An 18,168-nucleotide genomic window follows, 5' to 3' on the forward strand; every position below is an offset into this window, starting at 1 on the left:
CTCCGTCTACTATAATATTGGTCCCTTTGACCATGTAGACGACACATGTGCTGTACCCGCACAGTCCCGCTTTATACAGAACAACTGCGTCGTGGCCACACTTCGGTCACCCACGAGCTGCTTCTCAAATAATTCAACAGTAAACAATTGTCCAGAAGCTGTTCTATACAAGAGGAAAGGTACGACTAAAATTGCCGGCGGCGTCTCTCTCATTCTAAGTGCAATTTTTATTAATTTGGGCACTAGAAGACTTAAAGTATATAGAGAATTGATAAAATTTTAAAGAGAAGACTGTTCATGATAATACACTTTGCTTTTAAACCATTTTTAGACAGAGCCATATATGCTTCCAGGCGCAAAAAAATATTTCATTAGCAAAACATTTCTTTTCCGCCAGACATTTGTGAGAAATTGTATTATGCCAAAAGTCGATGGTTTACTGTAGAGCACCGGTTTTAAGCCAATCACATAAGTGAATATGGTGCGTATGGAGCAAAACAACAATCAAATAAAAAAAAAAACAGATATAATTCCTAATTCCCCATCATATTTAAAAGATACACCCGTAGCAGAATTCTGCTTAGGCACTTTTGTACGCTTATAAGTCTTACGTTTCAATGTATGCACATTGTCGAATTGGGCCAGTAAATTGGCAATTTTTATGCGAACATAAATAGGTGAATTGATATGGCATAGTAACATTTTGTGCGCTCAAAATCAAATGTTTTAAAACGCCTAGATGTATCCTGGAGATTTACATGTAATGCAATAAGCCTAAACCACAACTACGGCCAAACGACTGGAACTCTATGACAAAGAAAATTTGGATGCCGCGGGATAAGATGCTTCAATAATTTTAATTCTCTTGATGACAACATATGTAAAATGACGAGACGAAACAATGTATAATGAACACGAGGGTTAGAAGTGAATCAGTCAGCACGAGACAGACGATAAGTCACGTGGTCTCTTGGAGGCCACCGAGCCGGTGTAAACCGGGATTGAAGCTGTCTTCAGCAAAATCCTAAAACAATATCCATATTTGGAGGAGATCTTTTGTGAATTTGTACCCAGTGGTAAAACACGTGGACACATGAAATCTCATATCTGCTATACAAGACAAAATTTCTGTACACATAACACGTATGTCCCTTGATATAGTTCCTATTTACAGCCTGTAATGACGGACACACGCGTTGCAGTTATCGCAATGTCCATCGCCGTCATTGACATCAAAAATAAGTTTATCTCATATAAATACATCTAAGCTGAGCACAGTTGATTGTATAACGAATCCTCTTCAATTTTTGGAGGCAAGAGAAAATTAAAAAAAAAAGAAGATCGCCTTAACACTTATGCATGAATATTCGCTGAACACAGCAGCAACACCATCGTGACGTCACAGAAACATGTCACGTGACATCTGGGCTGGACACGATGATGCGCGTGAGAAACCATGACTACCGTCATGTATCACGCTAGTTCCTGTCGCGTCCGTTGTCAAGACTACCTGTCAATGAACACGCCGTTCTCACGTGCACACAAGTTGCCATGTCTTGCACTCCGTTTATACGATAATGCTGCCGTGGAAAGTCTGTGCTGGACACCATATTTATTGCCAAGGTGACACCGCAATTAAAACCAGTATAAATCCTTGCTGGGTTCGCCTATTTGGATTTTCTAGACCTATAAAACAAAAGACAGGGGAGAGCTTAAGAAATGACAAAATAGTGATCGCACTATTGATGGAAAATCTTTAGTCAGTGTAGAGGAATGATACCAGAATATTTTCACCAACACTTCATTGATTACCGCTGCAACAGAAATTCAGGCTTAATCGCATGAAAATTTATGCATAGTATGCAATAACTTTTATTTGTGCATTAAATGCAAATTTGTCTACAATAAACAGGTATTAAAAGAGTGCAGAAAATTGATTGATGGATGAATATTATTGATGACTGATATTGGTGACTGATTGATTGACATGCTTGACAATCAATATCACAGGAGATTGAATTATTCTTTAACATGCTTGATAGTTTTAAGGAAAACAAAGGACGTGGGCGAATGTGTCATCGACACTTGGTTCGTCCGAGAAACTGTGGCAAAGTGCCCGGACGACTCAGAGGAAAATCTCAGCACCTAACTTTATCTTTGTCCATGATAAGCACTTAGGATCCTTTATCCGTTACACCTGTCTCCAGCAAAAATGGGTGGAATTTAACTCGCAGTTCAAACTTCACCCTTGTCCCCGTTCTCTCAGTACTTGAATTCAACCACAGGGGCGGGATAATTGTACATAAATGCGTGTTATCAAATGGCGTTTTCTCGTATATCATGTTTGATGAAAATCGGTAGAATACAAATATTAAGCGTCCTTTATCTGTTAACTCAGAAAGTTTAGTTCTGTGACAAAGCACTGATTCCAAGGATATTAAACCTTTTCTTCTGAGCCCCCCACCCTCACCCTCGCCAAACGCCCCTTCAAAAAATATCTTAACTCCTGACTGAATTATGAGTTATTGTTGTAATTTCAAAGGTTACTGAAACAAAAGTCATTTGTGTTTAAATCATGCTGGGTTCATTTCATTTATTCTCCGTCTCCTGTTACACAAAAAATCTAATTATTTTCCTAGATGACGGAGGAGAACAATAATATTGGTGACCCTGGCGTGCTCTGAGATGACGGATTTGTCGCTAAACGCTGTTAGGGTGCCGTTAAGCTCGACCCCACCGTTCTGGCCGCTTCATTTCTCCCACCTCTCAGCGAGTCTGCGGAATTTTTTAACATAACAAAACCTCCTCCCAACGCAGAAGAGGGCAATATAGCCATGTCTGATTTCCATACATACGGGCGAATACGAGATGGCCACTGGAATAAAATTAAAGTCCAATATAAGACCGCGGCGTGGACCGTCCTAGAGATCGCATCATTTCTCCATGCGAACCATTATAAAGCGCTGATTTTCAATAAAAAGACCGGGTTTTGTATGCGGATCACTTCCGAGCCGTGTTTAGCTCATTGTTGACGTGATTAAGAGTAGGGGCTGAAACAAATGATTGCCTTCCCTTTCTAATGAAAGATTGCGGGCTCGTCACTCATGAAGCCAAATAAAAGGTAATTTTCCACCGCAGCAGGTCGCTAAGAGGCAAAGAAAGAATTTCACCTTTAACATTTAGTTACAGCGATAGAGAGACTATCCCTAGTCAACAATCGCCCCCTGGCTTTTTGACGTCCAGGTTAAACAGGCTTGTACTGTACACCTATATACAATCAAAGGTAATTCGCCAAGGGGCATTAGCATACAAACTTTCCTGTATATGCATCCAGGGTATATCCAAGGCGAGCCGTTTTAAATTTTCGTCTTTGAGGTGCATACTCTCAATTCGGCTTAGACTTCAACTTCTATGTATTTAGAATAGCAGTTGTGCATGTGTTGCAAACATTGTTCGTGCATTCCTTTTTTCTACCCTTAGCACGCCAACTTTGGAGAGTACAAGCAATTAGTGCGAGATGCTTTACACGCACATAGGAACATTAATTCTCTATATATCTGAGTTTTATTAATTTAGTTTTATTAATCTGAGTTTTAACCTCTTTATAATATATTCATTTGAGTACGAATAAAAACACCACATATATAGTGTGTAAAATTTGCATCCATGCAAAATATGAGCTAGCCGTCAGAATACAGGCATGAAAATCCATCTGCCTCTACTAAAACAGTAATAACAATATTGAATTTAAATATATCCGTTTATGTTATCAAAAATACATGTAGTATGGGAAAAAATGAGCGAACAGTTTAATCGCCGCGATGTATATATGTAATATTGCATTATTACTGTGGTAATGGCTCTTGTACATAATCATGTATGTATCATGTCTCACTGCATCTGGATGTTCAAACAACAGACACTTTTCAATGAAAAAGGTGAATAACACCTTCAGTTCTGGAAAATCCTCCCGCCTCTATAGTGGTTGGGTGCGCAAGGCATAGCTCCTTCTGAGCATGTTACCTAGTTACATACATATATGGGGAAGTGTGCAGTGTATAACACCATGCAGAGATGCCTACTGCATGTGTTTAAAAATATACATCCTTAACTGTCGAAATAAGTGCGGCTATCCAACGAATTTATTTCCTAATTTAAGACAGAAAGAAACGCGCCTTTTGTATTGAGCAATCATGCTGTTTGGGGCAAATGTAATACGCCTCTTGAAAAAAAATCTCGTCAAATTATTATAGCCAAGCTCAAAAACATAAGTTTCTTGCTCGTTTTATATTTAGTGGTGTAAAAACGGACACGGTTTGATGATGGAGTGACACTGGAAAAATGAATCCAACATAAAGAAAAAATGAGAAATTTGCGTTGGTAAATGATAAAAACTAGGAGTATTTATTTGAATAACATGAGTTTATGTTGACGGCTGTCAGAGGATATCCATCAACGTGGATTGTAGGAAATTAGCCACATGTTGAGTCAGGAAGGCACTCTCATCGCCTTATAAACGCACCGCTAATCATTACATTAACTCGAGCAGACGTGTTCGGCTTTTTGCCACGTGCTCAAAGCCTGGCGACAAATTCTCTAGTGTCCGTTTTGATCATACTTGATTGGAGTATCGCCGTCAATCTCAGCACGGGAGAGAGGCGGACCTATCTCTCCTCACGTGGGAGCTATAATGTGTTTGAAAGAGTTAATTATATGCCATTTCTGGCTCATTACATGATCAAATATCACGGCTGAGGGTCTGTCTCTAAGACACGTCAACAATCCGACTATCCCGAGTTAAATAAAGCGAGAGAAACCAATATTACGCCATGTTTCAATTAATTGCTGAAATAATGCGAAGGGGCCTAGCGCGGCTCCTTGGCAAATTCCAAGGGGTATTTTAAACAGGTCCACCTGGTGTTCACTATCACTCCCGCACGCGATCTTGTGACGTATATTATTCCATCTGATGTCAAACAAGACGGAATTAAGTGGCTTGTGTTACAGGCTCGTGCCACATTTACTCGGGCGTGACTCGCGAATGTACTGGCATACATTTGTGTGAGACTGAATCAATGATCTGCAAGCCTAATGTACAAACCACATAGTGTTACATCAGCGAGAGATTCATTGCCAGGATATATTATACAGCAGGCCTGTAATAGTACTGCTCGTCATTCAACCCATTCAACCATTTCATATATTTGAACAGAAAATCGGGATTCCTTTAAATTACATTAAGCACCGTTTTGATTAAAACTTCGTTGAATTTCAAATATGTCGACGCAGTTTTACTTCTGTAACATTTGTATTGGATATTCGTCCAAAAAAAAATAACCAGGAGTTGATCTGACCATTTATATCCTTCACATCTGAACAGCCTCGTTTAGGGTTTAGCCTGTGATGTCTGTGTGATTCGGTTCATCGTCTAAGTTTCACGTACATGTATGAAATTCCACCAGGTGGTTTTTTCGTTCCCCGATGGAAGCAAGACGATGTACAAAGAAAATACTGTCTCTTTATAATTGTCTTTTCGTTACTGGATAACAGGAAACTTTCTATGTCAATGTTGATTCTTGCCCTGGAGTTCAAATTTGCCTGGGCGTGAGCCTTCTTTTAATCTTTCTTACAAGGCAGTTTGTTTAGGGTCAACAGCCAAACACGCTTTTTAACACAGCTATGTATTGTACATATAATCTCAGGAAACCGGTCTTTCATAAAACAGGGATTTGTGGGACCCCTGGCGATAAAATCTTTTGTGGCAGTACACATGTATAGTACATAAAATAATTCATCTAAAACCAGGTAAAGGCCAGTTGCCCATACGCTCATACAACTGCACAGGTGTTAAACATGTTAGGTATATTCTCAATGCTACTGCCTTTACGAGTCTTGTGGCTAGAGACGGCCGTGCATGTTGAGTTTGATGATTCCTTGCGGAGATGGGCTTATTTAGAAAGGCCAGGGTAGACTCCTAACCCCCGGGGCAAACCCCGGGAAGAAGGTGCCCCGTATTTGACAACTTAACCCAGACGTGTACGTACAGGAACTGTATATATATGCTGACCGGGCGAGAAATCGGTTAAGGCTCGGCAGTTGACAATTGTTCCCTAAAAGGCAATTTTGACCAATTCTTTCAATATGGCAAGTTTCTCGAGCCTGAGTTCCTGTAACAGGTACATCTGGGTTACCGTCTCATTCACTGGCCTTGACGGAAATCCCCCCTGGCGTTGTGACTGTGTGTCCCCGGTCAACATGTCCCGGCCAACTGTTAACAGACACTTTCTCTTCTGAACGCCTCTCAACAAACCGACAGGGCTCACAGCATCGGACGTGTCAACGTACAATTAGCTATATAGATTGTCAAATATTTCGAAATTTTGTCTCCGCTTTAGCGTAAAGCATGAAACCCCATGGAACGTGTAGTCAGAATATAGTCAAGCTACAGTTGCACTTGAATTCCTGATAAAATTTATATTAAGGTGGTCGCTCTTGTTTTTTAAACAATTCTTAAAACTTTGATTTTATCTCTCCTGTCTCAAATTTGAAATATAAACTCTTCAAATATTAAAGTGGTTTTATTTTCAGACAGCCCAGTGTTTATAATCATGGCAACCCTGTTTGCAGTAGCCAAAAAAATATTGATAGTCTACGCTCTAATATCTATAGAAAGAATCGACCAGGTTGGCTTCAAAAGGATTGCTTCCAGCAAGAAAGGGAGATTGGCGAAAAGGAACAAGTGAACTGAGCGTGAGAGATTCCAGTCGTGTCTTGCTCACGGCGGCCCGGGGAATGTGGAAGGTTAGGCTGTTTGGCTGCAAGCGTCTCAAGAGTGGCAAACTGCGGGATTCGGGCCTTTCTTTCCAACACGTCCGTATGTGCATGCTGGCAGCGTAGGATTATTCATTAACAGTTTCACCTCATGCACGTACAGCTGAAAACCCTCATCCTGCATGTGATGATATATATATACCTAATGGCTATTAAAAATTATTCATTACCATTTCACTACATATATAGCTTAAATCAAAAATTCTATTTATATGTATGTGTATAATAATAATAATAATATATATATATATATATATATATATATATATATATATGTTGAGAGCAATGTATAATATATATATATATATATATATATATATATATATATATATATATATATATATATATATATATATATATATATATATATATATATATATTATACATTGCTCTCAACAAACATATAGTATCATGTATGTGCTGGTATGTATATATGACCTCTGCATGGCTACCTATATAGTCTTGACTATATGCATACCTCAAAACCATCAACCTACAACCATTGCATGTGCTCTTCTGGGAGAAAAAAAAATGGTCCACGAATCTCTTTAACGGGTTAAGCCACGCGATTTATATGTTAACGCCAAACTGTCTATTATTTGAAGTTCGTTAGTAGCTGAAATTTACATTGTCACATTGTCGTGATGGGCGTAGCGCTGTTACTCTGAACAATCAATTTTTAACTCTACAGATTATCTTCCTGGTTTCCCCTTGCATGTAGAACTATCATAAACATGTGCGTTGCTTCATACACTGTCAGAGTTAAACAGTTCTACTGTAATGTCAGTAATTTTACATTATTTCCACATGAAATGTAGTACTGAATTATTTAAGTTAAGGTTTTTACTCAACATCCTTTCTAAAACATGAACGAGAGTTGAATTCAAAAAGACTAAAGCTAGAGATGTGACCAAAAAAAATAACCCCAAATCCAAAACTTTATACGCATCGTTGGAAATTTAGAAAACATATGCCTTGTTAATGGTGTTGCAAAAGAAACGCATGATACAAAAATAATTGGCCAACACGAGTGCGTATACCCATTTTAAAGGGCACTTAAATTCTACAGCTTGTCTTCTATTTAAACTCTTAATGTGTTACCTCTTGAGTTTGACACTCATTCTCATGGAGCTTTGTTTCAAATTTTAAACAAGTCCAAAGCTTTAGTCACTATGTTGGGAGTCTTTTTGACAATAACGATCGTCGCCGTTTAAAAAGAACCAACTTTTCCTTACTAGGAAAAAAAGAGTCTCCGGTCATTGTTTGCTTAGTTTCCTGTCGTTTTCTCCAGACGGAGTCTTCGTTTCCAAATTAGCTGAGTTTTTTACATGGCTCCGTGTGGAAAAAAACAGGGTATAGACCCCTGAGAGGCAACCCAGATGGGGCGAGAAAAAATAACAGAAAGCCATACAGGCTCTCATTTGATTGGCATATGGGGAGAGAAAAAAATACGGCGTTAAAAAACCAGAAACCGTAAAATACGATATCCCAGCCCAGCATGGCTGATAGTGTATAGTGAAAACACACGGTGCTAAATATTACGAGAGATGTGGTAAAATAGTCAGAGTTCTTTGTAAAAATAAAAGTTTTTTGCTGAAAACAAAACTGTATCTCCTCCAGCTATTATACGCCTCTTCAATCCAGTTTGTCACTATCGTGGCGATAGAGTAGTATTGCAAAGCGAGTAGCGAGATGCATATATAAAAATGAGGAAACAGATTGTCTATACACGGATTCTAAATCGGGCTTAATACTATACTGACAAAAAAATTTCATCAGACAGGGTTTATACAGAAGCACTGAATATTCTTTTAAATGCATGCTATCCAGTAGGTAGTTGCAATTTAACAGGCATACTGAAAATTACATTCATACATGTATTTTTACTGCTTTCTCTATTGAAAAGCATTAAACCATACAGACAATGGACTCCTATAACAATTTAAGTGAAGATGGACGAGGTGCATGAGGTGTGGAGGTGTGGAGGTTTAAGAAATGTGTTTTATCTCTATGTATATATATATATATATATATATATATATATATATATATATATATATATATATATATATATATATATATATATATATATATATATATATATATATATATATATATATATATATATATATATATATATACACTTCAAATAGCTTACCTTACTGTTAAAAATATACAGATTATGATCTAAAATACCAGAAGAATACATTTTGAATACATACATCCTGCTGTTTTCTTGCTATAGGTATATATTCTGAGCCACAATTCGCAGCTCAACCCTTATACTGTTGTGTATACAGCCATGCATTTTCAACACATACGTAAATGTCATGGACGTTGCACACAGGCAAACGACATTAAATCTCTATATATTTCCGTATGAGTATATGATATAAATGTTTCTAATCTATACATTTATTTAACAACGGTCATAAGAGTTACAGGCAGTTTTTCTACGAGACCTGAGCTTTACTTTGTGCGTCTTATAACAACGGTTATAAAATTTACCCGTCAGTTTTTCTACGAGACCTGCGCTTACTTTTCTTCTCCATTTACACATAATTTGAAACGTTTAGGGACATGCGCCAAAATCCATGAAGATAGGGTGCAAGTAATACAAACAATACACATATAAATCACGGTTTGAGACTAAGGCCGATTTACCTACAACGGATCGTATATGTGCCTTCCGCGAAATACACGTCAAATGTCACTCAATCAGCTGGCTTTATTGTTTGATGTAGGCCAATAAGCTTGCATGCACTGTAAGGCTACTCTCTCCAATAAACTCAAGAAAATATCAAAATTAATAATATTAATAGCATGTATTTTAAAAAATTGAAAAAGATTTTCGTTGCGTTTGAAATAAATAACATATCAATATTATAGTGATAAGTGAACACATTTAAAAAAATGTCATATTGACAGTAATAAACATTAGTCTCCATTTGTCATGTCATCATGGCCTAAACGAGTAAAATCAAACGACCGCTCTTACTCGGTTGATTTGTATTACAATGCCGACACTGATGGCACACGCGTGTTTCGTGAGTCGCCTGCACACGTATAGGTCTTTTAAGTCCCCCTACTATTGGCACCCTTTTCACTCTCCGCCTCACCCGTAGCCCCACCCCGGCTGTTTCTCCCTCTCCCCTAGCCTCTACCCACATCCTCATCTTCACAGTACATGTTATACATCACTGCACTCATGGCAGTTTGGCATGTTTAAGAACCGGATTAAATCTGATCACGGGTCAGAAAGCGAGCAACGAAGTCATGAGTGCTTCGGAGAACAAACACCACAGATTAACATTAACATGTGAATTTCGAATGAGTAATTCGGCTTAGAAACCCCCAAAGTGTGATGGTCATTTACTTGTTCTTATTTTCTTTTTATCGACAACACTCTTACGAAGACTGCACCAATTAAAAAAGAAAAGTTTTTTGCTTGATGTTCTTTGGAATATTTAATAAGCTATGTTCAAAATAAAAACATCAGATCGATTTTTGTCTTTATTATTATGCTTGCACGTCTCTGGTAAGTGTTAACATTTTAGATAACTTTGGCACGGAATATAAAACTCATAATAATTTTTCATTTGCTAAATAAAATTCGACGGGCGATAAATAAATTTGTCTTTGAATATTGCCATTATTGAATAATTCATCATGGAGTAAACCTTTCAGAGTTTTTACCACTTTTATTATTGCAATTATTATTGGAGTTAGATCCTCTGTTGAAACGGAGATATAAATGGTAAGACAAGTTTCCAGTCCAAACCGATATGTGTCTGGAAAACTTTCCTAGATCGTGTGGGGAGAACCGGCCCTACACATGAAATTAACATGTTCAATCACTGGATTTTGGACCTGTAAATATATCGCACTTAATATCTATTACTGCAGAAATAATTACCTGATATGCCTGAATCGAGGTGAGCCCTGGAGGAAAACTCTGATGCCAATCGGTGATCGGGGTGATATCGCGAACTCCAAGATTCGGACGGCTTGGTCATATCACATCCACCCAGGCGCCCCGCCGACATTGAGGGTTGCATGAGTAAAGAGCCATAATGTGGATTGTATCTACTAGGGGTGGCCATCGTCGAATAAGCAAAATCGTGCATGGAGCGATGAGGATAGCCATGAGTCTGTGACGATATAGTATAATGCCAAGGATCTTGATGATGAAGCCCAGAAAGTCCATGTATTGAAGTGGCAATGTAAGGATCCGGTGTGAATTGTAAGTCGTGATGTGTACTGGATAAGGTTGATGCGGGAGGTTGGTAGGCACTATTCCAAAACGACGGAGGGAAATTTCTCTGAGACATCGGTGATGAATCTGAGGAAATATGAAAGATACATCTGTCAATTTCATATATGTATCGAATTGGTAGACTCACAAATGGATTCATTACAAAAATTATGCAGCACGGAGGATCAATACTTGACAAAATTGGGCGGGTGGGGGGGGATTTAAAATTAAAGTAGAATTACTTTAGTTCTCGATGTAACCATTACACATCTTTGAAAAAAATAAGAATGCATTGATGTGAATATGTTTTATTTTACTTTTTAACAAAGACTGTTTCAAAATTATTCTCCATGAAATTATGCATTCTTCATAAGAAGTAAATCATCCAAGAAAGGGTTATTGTATTCATAGCAACTCCCCAGTTACTGACATACGTAACATGCTTGATGCCAGCATTAATACAACAAAAAAACATTGTACAATACCCAGCTATACTGAGTGGACATTTAACTACAAGTGAAAATATTCAACTTGTAACTTGAAAACAGAAATAAAAACGTGTGCCAAGTTAAGTTGTAAACAGTACAAGTTACAAATGACTCCTTAGTTCAAGCCAAAAGTCTCTGTGGACGAGTGTTTTTGGTTTTCATAGACTTAACATGAACGTGAAATATTCCGATATAGCAACTTGAACAGCAGACTGAATATATTCCGCTAGAAAAAGCTAATACTATTTGAAAGGATGGTGCTTAATTTCTCTTCTCGGAATCTGAATACATGATAATTGCACGTCCTGGCGCTTTGATGACGTCACGTGCTGCGTTCAGCAAAGGTTCATGCTTGCACAGGCTACGGACAACCAGCCATGTACATGTACGTCTGTTTAGTTAATAAAAGTTAAGCCCTAACGGAGAGGGTCTGTCGCTTATTTTACCTTAACGTCGCCCCGATGGGATCAGAAACAATTAAGAGGACCGATTGCCCAAAGGAGCGGGTGATTTGTCTGGAAGTGGCACGGACAGACACCAAGTTGACATACCACACACACACTCTTTTGTGAGACGGAGATCTGCGCCTTTCACAAGAACGTGCTGGCTAAAACGATGGGTTGACCATAAGGACAGTATCATTACACTGTGCCATAACCGACTATCGAAACCCTTATTTGACTTGAGAAAGCACGAGAAAGCACGAGAAGCCCGGTTAACGTTATGCAAGATACAACAAATACTGGGTGTGCAAGGGCGCCTATTCTGAGGGAGGACTGCATTCTGGCGTTACCGAGTTCAATCGAAACAAAACAAAATAAAAATTTACCAAATATCTGGAGGATATAACTTTAAGCAATCCGTAAATGATTTTTTTTTTGTTACTGAAGTTGTTCAAATAAATACACAATAAACAATATATACATTAAAATAGACTTGGTATTAGGTCATATACGCCCTGATTAAGTCCATATGAAAACGGTCTAATTTAAAAGTTTGTAGTGCCACAATATGCCTTAATAATGATGAATGATGAAAGCAATAATCATTCACCCATTCAAATGCTTTATCTTTTCTCATTACATGTCCAAGAAGGGCGACTTTCGCTTTCGGTTTTATATACGGTAATACAAGACGTCTCCTCAGAAATGAGATACAGGTGTAACAGTCTCGCGGCGGACAGTGCCTGGGTTTATCTGGTGAGCATGTTCAGCCCGTGGCCGCTATCTCTGAACTATCACAATATATCTGGCTTTATCCCAGGGACGCGGCCAACTGAGCTAACGGCCAATCCCCGGATCATCCTTCAGCTTGCTGCCGGCGACTAGCGGCCAGGCCGTCAGCGCCTTCAGGCCCCATCTCAGTAGTGTATTTTCTGAGCACTTTTCTTATCACTCCATTCGTGTCCAGCAGAAAGGCTCCGTGGGCTATACATGCGTTAGTCTACCGCAGTACGCAGCTTGCCTCCCACGGTATACACGATTCAGTTTGGAGTCTTAATATGTACATGTATGTCCGATTAATGTATACTATGTATTTCCGAAGATGGAGGCATACGAATTCGGCCTCCCTCCCTCTTAGAATTTGTGTGGTTATGCACACCTGTTGAGCACACCAAAATAACGTTTCAAATGGCAATGACTTAGCTTTATAAGATTAATGGAATAGCTTTATTTTTCATGAAAGTATGGTATTTTGCCAGTTTTCGGTTTCTAGGCAGTTATTTATTTGGATTTCTATGCACAATGTTTTCAAATTTACGACGTCTGCTGTGAAAAAATGGTTCAAGAAAGGCAAATATGTTCTTCGTTAAGCTGATGTGTTAGATGTTGAGCCTGCTTTACGGAATCAGTTGGCACCCGAAGAGTTTGGAGATGTACAAATGAGGCGACGCCTAACAACACAGCTACAAGCCAACCACTTCAGACTTCCGCCGTGAAAACAGTACCGGAGTTAATTGTCACTTGAACTGTGATTGGTTGACAGACGCAGGTGGCGCAACTCATGTGATAGAAATAGTAAAGATGATACTCGAAACCTGCAAGTCTAAACACAGTAAATGTTTGAGTTTCCTGAAATCGTGAAGTCGTATTGGCACTATATCTTCTTCACATCACAACATTAACAAAACCACATTGTTTTGTAGGATTTGTGAGTTCCTGTGAACCCATAGTCAGGATAATAATAATATATGATAACAAAAGAGTTGATATTTTTATAAATTAATTAATTAAGGAGACGTTTTTTGTAAAGCTAACTGTTTTGCTGTACAAAACTTGGAGCTCTTTAACCTTTAGGTTATCTTAGTCGTTTTGTTTTCTAGCTGTTTTAAACCCATCGTCTGGAATCACAAATGCTCTTTCATCAGATCTCTTTTTTGTTTGCTTTTCAAAATCACGTAATTCAGGAGACCCTTCCTGGAAAGCGAACTCTCTCGCTGTACATTCAGTAACTCTCCGAAACTGGGAGCTTGTTTGACGGTAGGTTATTTTAGTCGTTTTCCAATAATGTTGACGATCTAGTCGTCTTACTGTAAGCCGACAGTGATAGAGTTACGCCCTGTAATTCCGACAGTTCTGCCGTAAAGCATGAGCGGAGGGAGGGTGAGCCAATGTGAGATCTTGGCCCGTTGCCCCCTCCCCCTTTCTGCACACCCATGGAACACCTAGCGAACAGGCGCGTTTGAAGGGCTTAACCTTCAGGTGCTCAACCGTGACAAGTCTAGGAAAAGTGAAAACAATGCAAAAAAAAAACTGCAGAAAAAAATAACACGTTTTCCACTCCATTAATGCTTCAGTTAATTTTTAGAGACTCGCAGATTTTGAGGTAGTCTGGTAACAAACAGAGGTGTTGACTTAACTGCAGCAGCACGCGGGCCTGAAGACGGGGGGGAATCGATGGGGCTATTACCACAGCCTCCCTCTTCGGCCTCGCTCGTCCCATCAGAGGCTATTTGTCCTGCAGCGACGTGTAAACTCAGGAAATCTCGTCTAATCTCACTCAAGACATTTCGGCGTGGAAACGTTCCAAGTTTTTTCCACGGTTAGAACTTGTTTTGTTTTTCCCTCCCATCAAAAAAATACTGTCCGGTTTCTCTAGAAGCTGGTCGGATTGAACTACATGGAGGTTGTAAGTGGGCGCTGATATGCACTCTTCTTGTAAAAATTAGATTTTCTAGACAGAAAAGAAAACACTGGTGAAAAACGGCATGGAATGGAGGAGTGGCTTTTAGTCGTCGGTGTTTAGGCGGAGAGGGTGAAAAGGCCGGGTCGTAAGTGTCCGAGTTGGTCTGATTAAGACCAAATGTCCGTGCGAACAACAGCTGTTCGGCTCAAGAACCGATCCAAAGCTTGAGCCGTATAGAACAGCTTCTTACAGCACCAAATTGCGATTTAACAAGCTTTAGTACACGGCTACTGCTGGTGAACTGACATGACCACTTTAACAGATGCTATGTTCAGTCCAGATCGCGTCCAGGGGGTTTTATTGACGTTACACATCCTATCACGGCTTCACTTTCACACCATTTCTAAAGTTTCTCCTTGTTCCCGGGGTGTCATCTGTAAGTCTCCAAACCTCCATGCCATGATTAACAGCAGCGGTAGTATGTGAACTCCGTCAGTATTGAGCTCCCTCGTCGACAGGCTCGGGCTGAAATTGTCCAGGGCATTCCATCGTGCCTACAACTTCCAGGTTAGCGATAACTGGTGAAGTAACTATTAAATACAAACGAACGTCCCAAACATCCATAGGCCTACCTAACAGGCGGGTTAAATACGACAACAACAACAACAGCGCGCTAAAGTGAGAGTGACAACTGGTTTACATGTAGTATTTGTAGTAGAATGTAATAACTCGTGTACCTGTCGTTGTGCTTAGACACAAACAATGTCTAAACAATTTTCGAATAAGAAAATAATTTCTCTTGTATTTAGTCTGTCGCGATATCATCATAGTCGTCTGTTTTATCTTTTATTTCCTTTTTTTTTGATTGACACGGCACGTGCCTCCGGGAGAAATCGGCGAGATGGATTTGATCGGAGTAAATATACAATTAAAGAATCGTTTACACACAACCCCATTCCACACACAGCTTGTTCAACAAATGTTTAAAACACATTCCGACCCTCTATGCCAGTTCCTGTTTTCAACATGATCTTGCCTGGTATAAACTCGGCTATGACACCAATTTACAAGTACCGCCAGCGACCATATGTCAGGCCACGACTTTTACTCTTATTATTGTCAATATTTTGACACAGACGTGCTCATTTAATCAGCGCCTTTTAGCCAAACCAGAGTCAGTTGCGTTATCCTTTGCTAATAATCTGTTAATATACAGAGAATTTTAAGGGAAAATGTGAATAATTATCAACTTCACATGTAGCTCTTTAGTTCCATGGCAACTATATGTTAACGAGATATGTCTGTTATCAAGTTTGGCCAATGTCATAAAACGTGATTTGCGATATAAAGTTAAATTGACTACAAAATTGGAGACAACGTTTTTCTTTTCATTTTCATAGTACTGCACATATCAGTAAATAATTCTCTAGCCTGTTCAAAGCTGTGTGCCGCATGGCTGCATGTCAAGTTAATAGATGTAACAATGATTAAAACTGATGTTACGCTTGTATATCATTTGGACAGGCCTGATTCCTTAAATTTAATTATAAAGTAAATAAAACACAATACCATTTTGGAACACATCTTATATTAAGCATGTGGCATGAGGTGCGAAAACAAGGACATCTGTAAGACATGTGTGAATAGGGAGGTAAGTCGTTTGCCACCTGAAGGTTCGACAGGTCTACAAAGGTATTATTAAACTATAAGCAAAGTACAAGTGAATCAAACAAGCAAATCAGACAAGTGAGTAAAACAGGAGCATTATTCAAGTGTATCAAACAGGTATATCGCACACGTGACACTGGTCTGAAAGGGGTAAATTGGACAAGTAAATGAAACAGGTAGATCAAGGCACTTACCTTTCCATGATAGTGATTTTGTTCCTGAACTGTCTGCGGAATAACTACTTGGCTGACTTAGAGCTCTGGAAAAATGTTCATCTACAACGCTGGATATATCGCCAGAGAAGTATGTAAGTAATACGCAGTTAGCGTTGAGATACTGAGTGTCCTTTGGTTGGGTCTCCTTCTCCAGATCATCCTCTTTGCCTCGGGGAACATTTGTACTCGACGAGTAATTCACGGAATCTAAAGGCTCCTGCATTTTTTGGACGCCGAATTTCTGAAATGCATAAGTTGGTAGAGGCTCATAAGAGCGGACTATTTGGGGTATGCAGGCGATACTATCAGTGACAATTGTGCGAAATACCTAACGTAAGAAACAACAACAGCCATATAGCCACAAGAAGGAATAACTGAAGAAGCCAGACACTTTCGGCTTGTCAGCTATGCGTTTAGCTGTCTACACCAGACGCTACATATCTTCATGAAAGATTAGCAATGGGTTATAATGAGCGGAGAAGAAGTTAAGAAACGAGATCTATTTAAAGAGAAAAATACAAAGTCAACAGTTACAAGAGAGGTCAAGACAGGGAGGCAGGAATTACGTGAGCTGTATTGTTAAACATGAGAGTTGTATACCTGGTCGGCAAAGTGCCGCTGGTAAGGGAAGTAGGCCGGGTATGCATACGGCTGATACATCACATCAACTCCCGTCATGGTAAAACGCGGGCTCGATCTAAAACCCCGAGATAACTTCTGCTACTGTCTCCTAGCATCACACCACTTTTCTAACTCCGACATTCGGTAGGCGGGTTGAATACAACCTCGCTGCATCTGCTAAACTATCTATCATGATTGACAAGACGAGGAGAGATATGGGCGGAGCTAGCCGTGTGACGAATCATCAATATCTGCCAATCGGCCGGCGCGCCGGCTCGCGCAGGATGCTGGGCGCATGTCTGTTTGCCTCCTGCGGTGCCAAGAAACAATTCGGATACTCCGGTAACGGCACTTTATGAGCACCCTTGATATGTGTTTTAGTCGCATTCTTCTCATTAGCTCCACATTTTCTAGCAGTAGTCGGGTTTTAATGATACTTCAGGCTCATAGACTATATGATATTGTTCTGAAGGTTTCATTCTGCTGTATGTTTGGTCTGATCTCTTCATGTTTGTACGCTGGCATGTGTACCGTCCGCAACAACATAAACACGTACTGGATGTTGTTGGATGTATTTAAGCTCTGTGTCTCACGGGAAAGGCAGGGTGTAGGGTACCACTCGTTCCCCCAGGGCTATATGAGTTCGCTGTGGTAAGGGACTGAATCATAGGGTATTTCGTATCCCCTTGCCCCGCAGGGACCCAAGCCTTTGACACTCTGCCACAGAATCGCTCAGTTGGTGTAAAGCTAGGCCTGTCTTTATTAGTCACATTTTCGAGGCATTAAACTTCAACTTTTCTGACTGACTTTTCCGGAGAACATTTTTTTCGCCGACTGACAAGTGGGATAGGGCCTCACGTGAAAACAAACATGTGTCATTAGAAATGTTCTCCGTGCCAAACTGAGAATGGGTTTGGAAACTCTATCGCGGTGATTGTGTTTCCTTCAAAATTGAGTCGTTAAC

At 39.5% G+C, this 18,168-nt stretch overlaps 1 protein-coding gene across 1 annotated transcript; it reads right to left on the reverse strand.

The window, feature by feature from the left end:
* Positions 1–838: 838 nt before the first annotated feature.
* LOC135461547 (transcription cofactor vestigial-like protein 2) lies at positions 839–17,299 on the reverse strand. Its single transcript, XM_064738691.1, has 4 exons — positions 17,184–17,299; positions 16,563–16,824; positions 10,748–11,173; positions 839–1,686 (listed from the first exon to the last, which is right to left on the reverse strand). The coding sequence occupies exons 1-4, from the start codon at positions 17,259–17,261 to the stop codon at positions 1,613–1,615; spliced, it is 840 nt and encodes a 279-aa protein (XP_064594761.1). The 5' UTR covers positions 17,262–17,299; the 3' UTR covers positions 839–1,612.
* Between the last annotated feature and the right edge of the window lie 869 nt (positions 17,300–18,168).

Source organism: Liolophura sinensis, chromosome 1 (assembly GCF_032854445.1).
Source record: "Liolophura sinensis isolate JHLJ2023 chromosome 1, CUHK_Ljap_v2, whole genome shotgun sequence".
NCBI lineage: Eukaryota > Metazoa > Mollusca > Polyplacophora > Chitonida > Chitonidae > Liolophura > Liolophura sinensis.